This window comes from Physella acuta, unplaced genomic scaffold (genome assembly GCF_028476545.2).
Source record: "Physella acuta isolate Inbredline_101_S28 unplaced genomic scaffold, ASM2847654v3 ptg000926l, whole genome shotgun sequence".
NCBI classification, from domain to species: domain Eukaryota; kingdom Metazoa; phylum Mollusca; class Gastropoda; family Physidae; genus Physella; species Physella acuta.
In genome coordinates this window covers 107,957-117,444 of record NW_026732443.1, presented here as the reverse complement: position 1 = coordinate 117,444, position 9,488 = coordinate 107,957, and the positions used below count along the sequence as shown (strand labels likewise).

Below are 9,488 nucleotides of genomic sequence, written 5' to 3'. Positions count from 1 at the left end.
CATTTATACATGAAACAGACACGTAGTAAATTAAGTAAATTACCTTACGAAGTCCAGAATGGGACTTTAATGTAAACCACACGAGATGACCACCCATATACCGGACAAGAGACATATTCATCTCCTTTTTTTTTTTTGCCTCAGACATGTAATATATAGCGTCAGTTGTGTGTGTTCGCTTTAGTATTACAGTTTTCGTCACCGGCTTGTGAGGACTGATACAGATTTACAATAGTAATATTTATTTCTTACTTGTAGGAATATCTCCTTAACTCAACAAAGTCGAAAACAAAGAGACTTCGCAAAATTACTTACTAATTAAAAAGGCCTACGTTTTAGAGAAATAATTTCGCATTACCCGCAAAGGGTATACTCACATTAAACTATTCATACTAAAATATAAGATAAAAGTAGTGGTTCTAATTTATTCATTTAACATTTTTAGTAACCCAAAATGTTGAAGAAAATAAAAAGAGTTTGAAAATCTTGCGGTGTAATATCGCGTTGCTTCAAAAATCTCTACACTATGTAAAACAACAATGATTACCGCCCCTACCTGCTTGCTGTTTTATACGTTTAATCCCGATGTTATCGCTGCATAAATAGATTAGGTAAGGTTATTGAACTCATGAACTCAAATTATCTTTTATTGGTAGAGACTGATGTCTAATCTTTGAATATTTTTACATTTGTGATATTTAATTGCGTCTGGGATTTGAAAATAATTTTTTTTTAGTTTTTTAAATTTAAAAATAGATTTTGGAAACATATCTTTTTATAGATCTCACTGACGTCACAGCAAGCTCGTCTGAACTAATTAAATCCAGCCGTGTAATAAATCGTTTCCGGCGTCTGGCTGGATACATATCTATCGTCTGCTATAACTGTGCTAATGTCCTGCCCCTGACTGCACCTGAGTGACCATCCCACCATATCGAGGCTGGGATTGGGGGCTTTCTCACGATCGCCTGCTGATAATTGTGACACTCAACAATTCGGTGTATTCTAGATTTTTATCTCACTCAGTCGCCAAGATCATGACATGTTTGTTTTGTATAAAAGGGGATCGCAGTTTCATTGTCTTTACCATTCGCCGTTCAATACGACCCTTGCACATTTTCGGAAGATCGAGTAAGTAATTTTTTATTTTTTTTACTTAATTTTAAAAAGCAAGAAATACGAATGTAAGCCACTAAAAAAAATCCGTAGCAAATTCACAATTCAATTTTCTTTAAAAATATAGTTAAGCAGCACAAAAGTCTTCGCATGCTACAACCAACTTTATTTATCCAATTTATCGAGCTGAACTCTGTTGCCATATTTTTTTATCCCTATAGCCTATGTGCAAGTTATAATTAATTAGCCCAAACTTTTCAAATGATTGTCTTATTTCTATTTAAACTTTAATTAATGCAGTATATGGTGCCCGTCTAAATTTGAAAAATAGTTTTAATTTTACAATTTGTGTTGATGTTAAATTTTTTTATTTTTCATTTAACAATAGTTAGGATATATGGAATAATGAAGATTGACTAGGAAATGAGATTAATTAATTTATCCAAGTTTTATCCTTAGTTTGCTGTCTCTGACAAAGTGTCACCTACTGCAGCATACTTTGGTGACTTTCTCAAAGTGTGGTTACTCATATTTTAGTGACTGTCAATGTGTCATACTTGTTGACTGTTAGTGAAGCCTTGTGACTCATACTCTATTGACGCTGCCAAAGTGTCACCTACAGACGCATACTTTGGTGACTCTCTCAAATTGTTTCGTGGTGACTCATATTTAAGTGACTCTCAAAGTGTCACTTAGTGACGCATATTTTGGTGACTCTCTAATCGGCTCGCCCAATGACTCATGAATTCTATTACTTTAACATCTCTAGTTAGATGAGGTTTAAAGTTTTGGTCGCATGATGAAGCTGTTATCTATTCGGGTTATAATGTTTATTTTACTGACACAAGCAAGGGATGAAGTTTTGACACGCTGTCTTAGCTTGTAGACTTACAGATTACACTTACACGAAGTTATATTTCCACTTCCAAGATATGAAAGTAAAAATATTACAGGTAACCTAATTTTTTTCCAATGTTTAATAATCCAAATTTCTTTAATTTTCTGCAGAAAATCTACTTGATTTTAGAAAATGGTCGCTTTCAAGGTCACCCTGAGTCTTGCTCTCTTGGCTGCTGTCAACTGCCTATACATCCAGCAAGATTCCTATGGTCAACGGTACGACAACAAGCAAGTGGACACCTTTGGCAACACCGGCTACAACAACAACGGCTACAACAGCAACGGATACAACAACAACGGATACAACAACAACGGATACAACAGTGGCTACAACAACGGCCCAGTTGCAAACAGCAATCAGTACAGAGATGGTCTTTACTACAACGGTGGTAACAGTTATGGCTCAAGCTACGGCTCCAACTCCGGCTCCAATTACGGCTCCTCTAACTACGTAGCACCATCCAAATATACTGCCCCATCCAACTATGCTGCCCAATCCAACTATGTTGCCCCATCCAGCTCCGGATCATCCAACTATGTTGCCCCATCCAGCTCCGGATCATCCAACTATGTTGCCCCATCCAACTATGTTGCCCCATCCAACTCTGGATCATCCAGCTATGTTGCCCCATCCAGCTCCGGATCATCCAACTATGTTGCCCCATCCAGCTCTGGATCATCCAACTATGTTGCCCCATCCAGCTCTGGATCATCCAACTATGTTGCCCCATCCAGCTCTGGATCATCCAACTATGCTGCCCCATCCAACTATGCTGCCCCATCCAACTATGCTGCCCCATCCAACTATGCTGCCCCATCCAACTATGCTGCCCCATCCAGCTCCGGATCATCCAACTATGCTGCCCCATCCAACTATGCTGCCCCATCCAACTATGCTGCCCCATCCAACTATGCTGCCCCATCCAACTATGCTGCCCCATCCAGCTCCGGATCATCCAACTATGCTGCCCCATCCAACTATGCTGCCCCATCCAACTATGCTGCCCCATCCAACTATGCTGCCCTATCCAACTATGCTGCCCCATCCAACTATGCTGCCCCATCCAGCTCCGGATCATCCAACTATGCTGCCCCATCCAACTATGCTGCCCCATCCAACTATGCTGCCCCATCCAACTATGCTGCCCCATCCAGCTCCGGATCATCCAACTATGCTGCCCCATCCAACTATGCTGCCCCATCCAACTATGCTGCTCCATCAAACTATGCTGCCCCATCCAACTATGCTGCCCCATCCAACTATGCTGCCCCATCCAACTATGCTGCCCCATCCAATTATGCTGCCCCATCCAACTATGGCTCATCAAGCGCCGGATCTTCTAACTACGTAGCTCCATCAAATTATGCTGCCCCATCCAACTATGCTGCCTCATCAAATTATGGATCATCAAGCGCTGGAGTATCCAACTACGTGGCTCAACCATATGCTGCCCCATCCAACTACGGCTCAACCAACTACGGCCCATCTAACTACGGCTTATCCAACACTGGCTCATCCAACTATGGCTCTTCTAACTACGGAGTACCCACCTATTCCTCTTCAGACCTGTACAACTCACCAAAGAGCTACTTTTATTTGTAAACATGATTTTTCTTGTAAACATGATTTCTCTCGTAAACATGATTTCTCTGATTAAAATTTCTTCAACAAAACCTAGGGTCCAAAAAAAAAATAATCTACCCTCTTAACCAATAAACATCATAATTCAGCCTCTTACCAAACGTATCACAATGTTGAAGTAAGCATTGTTGAATGTTAAGTATATTATAACAATATTTTGAGCTCATGCTGTATTGTTTACTACTTTTCAAAATGCCATTTTGATGTGTCAGAAAGATTCCGTATCAAAACGATTTTTTAAGAAATAAATATATTTTTAGTACTCCGTTTTGATTCAGTTTTTTTAAATATAAAGTTTTGTATGACTAGCAAACGTTGCAAAAACATTGGTTGTCGGAATTGTGTATTGGCATCCACTGGGAAAATCGTCCTTTGCTCATTTGCAAGATAGTAAGCATTGTTACTATCTTGTGGAAATGAATCCTTGATTGTGTGGTCATTTATTTGACTTTTTTAAATGATTGAAAGTATCTCATATTTTTAAGATTTTCGGTAAGTAAACAACATACTTCAAAAGCAAACAACAAAACGCTTTTGAAGATATTTCACATGCAATACAAAATGCAAAGCTGTCTTTCAAAATTATATGTATTAACATTTTTACTGGGAGAGATTTTTTAAAATTAAAATTTGATGCTGCAGAAATAAAATCACGACCAAATTATATAGCTAATCCAAGAGTGACTTACTAACATAAAACTTCAGGTTGAAATGTGGGGGTAAATACGAACATATAATTGTATCCATAAATATGTTTGAGTTCTTTGCATTTAAAAATTTCATAATATGGATTTTAACATCAACATTTCTGAACAATTTTAGCTTAACGTTTCCTTTTATTTTACGGCCACTTCGAAGATTAAAAGACAAAACACATTTTCATCTATGCCAACAGTAATGGCTGCATGCTTAACGTCAAACTAAGCGGATGACATTGTGCCAATTACTCTTTTTGGTAATTTGTGGAATGGTGTTAGGTTTCAAAATAAAAATGTGTAAACATGAAAGACGAAATTCAAAATGAGCATTACACAATGCTCTGTAAAAGTTTTTAACTTTTACAAAATTGTGAAATGAAAGGCGAATAATATCAGCTGTTCTTAAACCTAATCTGTACAACAAATCATGGTTAAGCTTTGGTTTTGGGTTTAGCTTTTGGCTTGGGTTTTGGTAAGGTATATGCTTTGGTTTACGATTCAGGCATAGTTGAGGACCGAAATTTCTGTATGGAAATAAATCACTGCTTCCTTTCGAGCTAAAGCGTTTTCACCTCAGTTTTTTAATTTGAATTTATTCCTGTTAGCATTTTGTACGTGAAAAAAAATATTTTTTTACTCTACATTTTCATTCATTCTAGTCTAGTAATAGCTCTAAAATAAAACTGTACTTTTAATAGCCCATAATTTTATAGAAGTGATGGGATTATTCTACACATTTGCCGGACAAAGTTCAGGCAATTTTACTGGAAATGTACTATTTTAAAATATTTTAAAATAGTTTTTAAATTTATAGGCCGATATTATATTTATAAAACTCTTAGTTATTATATATCAAAGTTATAAGCTAATCGATTTCATTATAAAAACAAAACATTAGAAAAGAATAAAGTAAATAACGACGTGTTCTCTGAAGTGAGAATTTATAAAACTGCAGCGCTGTGCCCAAGTTGTCTGAATGAATACTTTCTATTTCAGCACGTTACGTTAGGTAGTTTGCCAGTCATTCGGCGGTTTAGACCCTCGGACTTCGTCAGCGTGGTGGAATACACTACTGAAAACATAATTTAAAATCATTACTTTATTATGGGAAAATTTGATAACAGAATGTTTATTGAACATTATTGGAGGCTCTTTTGGTGTTTTCTAAATTACATTGCGGTGATCTATTGACCATTTGAATATTTCTATTCATTTATTTTCAATCATCAACACATTTGTGTCATTAGTTGTCAATAAAATGTGTGTAGTAGGTTAGCCTGTCACATCAGGCCCCAAGCCACCAGTAAGAATTTAAATTTCTGTAACCACCCCCAGTAGTTCATTTGTTCTCCGAAATTCGGGGATTTATTTGTTTGGAGATCTCTCACTTTACCGTGGCACATGTTTTACACTTCAAGCTGAGGTCACGTTAATGTTTGTGTGTCTGCTAACCCGTGGTTTCCTTTATTTTGATTCATTGTACTTGGACACACGACATAAAATATTTTAGTGAAAATGGTTTGTTTAAAAGTGCTGAAATCACCACGGGCTAAAATATATTTTACAGTAGTGCATATCAATTAATCCTCACAAATAAAGTAAATACACAGAGAACACTAGACAAAGTCGTAACTAATAATGGCATACTAAACCTATGTTACATATGGATTGGAGCGCTGATGGAGACAGATGAACAACTTTAGGTGCGTAAATAGATCTGATAAATAGTGTGCATGGTTTTTCTATTAAACGATTGGAAATTTATCATCTGAAAGATTTGAGACTACTACTGGTCATTTTCAAATAAATAAATAAATATATATATATATATATATATATATATATATATATACACATTTATATATACATTTATATATACATTTATATATATATATATATATATATATATATATATATATATATATATATATATATATATATATATATATATATTTATATTTACACATTATAATATATATAGCCTATACATCTATATATATATATATATATATATATATATATATATATATATATATATATATATATATATATATATATATATATATATATATATATATATATATATATATATACCTATATATATATCCCTATAAATATCCCTATATATATCCCTACATATATATCCCTATAAATATCCCTATATATATATCCTTATATATATCCCTATATATATATATATATATATATATATATATATATATATATATATATATATATATATATATATATATATATATAATATTGAATACGTTAAACAGCCTTGGATTAATGGATGCCTTAACTTAATTATTCCACAACGCTGCATCATTTGAATACTTCCAAAATGCAAAAAATACTTCATTTCACATGTTGTTTGTATGTTCGTATTGACCACATGAAGTTCTTGTGCGGCCAACCTTTTGCTCCAATAAGATTCATACATTGCTTTTGCTCGAAGCGGTTATGATTCTAAAATGTTTTGTATCTTTTTAAAATTTTGTATAAAATCTATTTCTTCTTAAATCTTTGTTTTCTGTATATTCTACCTTTGTTGCAAACTGTTTGGCCCGTTCTCGTTAAACATTGCAGTGGGGAGATGAATGGAAATATGTCACCCCCAGATTAAGGTGACCCCAGCGTGTCACCAGGTTCACACCCCCTGTCACCAGTTCAGGCTTGATTGATGATTGCCCCGTGCACCTCTCATTTAAATCGCACTGTATTAAAACAATTAGGGTTTAGTAAAGAAATTAATCTTGTCAAAAAATTAATATCTGAAATCTGGAGGTATAAAGGGAGGTAATCCCACATTTTGTCGTCTATTGCCAGTTGGTTGCTGCCCCTGAGTTTAAGACGGTCTTGTAAGTTTTGATTTACCAATATTTTTAATATAATCTAAGCAAATAACACATAACATAGAATGTTGTTAAAGTTAGCTTTACATTCTTTTAAATCTTGTCTGCACATATTACACTGAAAACTATAGCTTTGTTATAAAAATAAAAATTTAAAAGTGATTTCTACTTTTCATTACCGATTGTTTGTCTCAATCTTACTATTTTTTAAAAAGATTATTTAACGTATTTTAAAATCTTGATACCGACAAAAGCATTCAATGTAAGTTTGCTAGGTAGTATAAAATCGTTTAATGATACCTAAGTGTGTTTCAAATTTTCATTTATTATTAGTAAAAATATGAGTTACCTCAGTAAATCATAGACAAATATAAGGCCTATATATAAAACTATTATGTAAAAAATAAAATACCCATTGTAACCTGGCGGTCAGTCAGGCAGGTGATGTAGAGTTGACCTGTCACTGTGACCTCGACACATGAAGGAATAGCGTGGTCAGCACTATTTCCAGCCACCTTTACCTCTTCTACCCTGAGTCAGGTACCCATCAGAGCTGGGTTGACTCGGGGACTTGAATACGAGACTTTCGGAATAGCAACTGAACACTCTACCATTTGATGATTCCATCGCATTAAAAAAAAATTGTATTTAGTTGAAATAGTCGATGTAACTAGTCCTCATTTATTTCAGCCAACAAAGTAAAATGGCGTCCGTAAAGTTGCTGTTATGTCTGTCTATCATGACTACAGCTAGTGCGATGATCGCTGTTCCAAACTACGGTGTCAAGGGCTACGTTGATGAGCAGCTGGACACGTACTACGACTACGGTAGTCATGACAACAACAACTACGACTACGTCAAGCAGGTCGATGCCGCCTACGATAACGGAGTGGCTAGCAACGATAACAACAACGGGTACAGTAGCAACACCAATGCAGGCTACAGTGGTAGCAACAACTACAACGCCGGAAGTAGTAACTACAACGCTGGTAGTAGCAACTACAACGCCGGTAATAGCAACTACAACGGCGGTAGCAACAACTACAATGCTGGTAGTAGCAGCTACAATGCTGGTAGCAACGGTTACAACAGTGCTAACAACAACTACAACACCGGTAGCAACAACTACAATGCTGGTAGTAGCAACTACAATGCTGGTAGTAGCAGCTACAATGCTGGTAGCAACGGTTACAACAGTGCTAACAACAACTACAACAACGGCGGTAGCAACAACTACAATGCTGGTAGCAGCTATAATGCTGGTAGCAATGGTTATAGCACTGCTAGCAACAACTACAACGGCGGTAGCAATGGTTACAACAGCGGTAGCAACAGCTACAACAACAACGGCTACGGTAACAACGGCTACGCCTACGGCTACAACAACGGACCAGTTGGAAACAACGACCAATACATGGATGGTATTTACTTCAACGGAGGCAACATCTACGGCTCCAATTATGGCTCCAAATATAGTGGTCCATCAAACTACGGCTCCAATTACGGCTCTGCCTACAGTGGCCCATCCAACTACGGCTCCAATAGCTACAGCTCAAGTTCATCCAACTACGGTTCAAACAGCGGGCCATCCAACTACGGCTCCAACTACGGCTCCAACTACAACACTAGTCCATCAAATTACGGCTCCGGATCCTACGGAAAGTCATCTTCTGGTATGTATTAATTGATAATGATTAAAATAACGTATACAATGTGAATCAAGTTTCCCGCAAGACGACGGATTCAATAAATATTTGTTTAGCGACTCCAATTATAAATCTAGCTTGGGAATATCTGTTTCACTTTATCATCCTTTCTTCTTATATGTCTGTTCTTTGTCCATCCGTATCATGTTGACCTTGATTAACGAGGCCGCCATCTTTGTTTTACAGGCACTTCCTACTGAACAAACACCAGTGGTGTGTGACGCTAATGTTGCGGTATTCAAGACCATGCACAGAGCGACATCAAACCTTTCCTTGTTTTTATTTCTTTTGACGTTGTTTAAGCAGAGTCGATTCTGTTCAATTAAAAAAAAAAAGACATAATTGAAATTTTTAATTTTAATTAAAATTTTAGTAAATTTCTTGCTACACATAATTAGAGCTTAAAAACAGGATATGCGAGTATTAACTCACATACAAACCAAACAGACGAGGTAAAACAAATTAACCACTTTAATGTCGGAAATATCGAGTTCAAATCACATATTTTAATATGATCGATTATAGGTCAACTGCAGGATAGATAGTTGGATCGTCCTGGAATTGGATTATG

General features: G+C 36.0%; 2 protein-coding genes across 2 annotated transcripts; both read left to right on the top strand.

Annotated features, from left to right (window-relative positions):
- Positions 1-1,069: 1,069 nt before the first annotated feature.
- On the top strand, positions 1,070-3,619 carry LOC131953487 (putative ATP-dependent RNA helicase ddx17). Its single transcript, XM_059316677.1, has 2 exons — positions 1,070-1,131; positions 2,125-3,619. Exon 2 carries the CDS (start codon positions 2,147-2,149, stop codon positions 3,617-3,619), a length of 1,473 nt encoding a protein of 490 aa, XP_059172660.1. The 5' UTR covers positions 1,070-1,131; positions 2,125-2,146.
- A 4,589-nt stretch (positions 3,620-8,208) lies between these two features.
- Positions 8,209-9,234, top strand: LOC131953486 (putative serine/threonine-protein kinase clkA; the record flags this gene model as incomplete). The annotated part of the gene is made up of 2 exons (XM_059316675.1): positions 8,209-8,884; positions 9,104-9,234. Coding segments are annotated over 2 exons (690 nt in total), but the record flags the coding sequence as incomplete, so codon positions are not given.
- Between the last annotated feature and the right edge of the window lie 254 nt (positions 9,235-9,488).

Coding starts and splice junctions, on each gene's coding strand:
- LOC131953487 (XM_059316677.1), top strand. CDS start 2,147: ATGGTCGCTTTCAAGGTCACCCTGAGTCTTGCTCTCTTGGCTGCTGTC.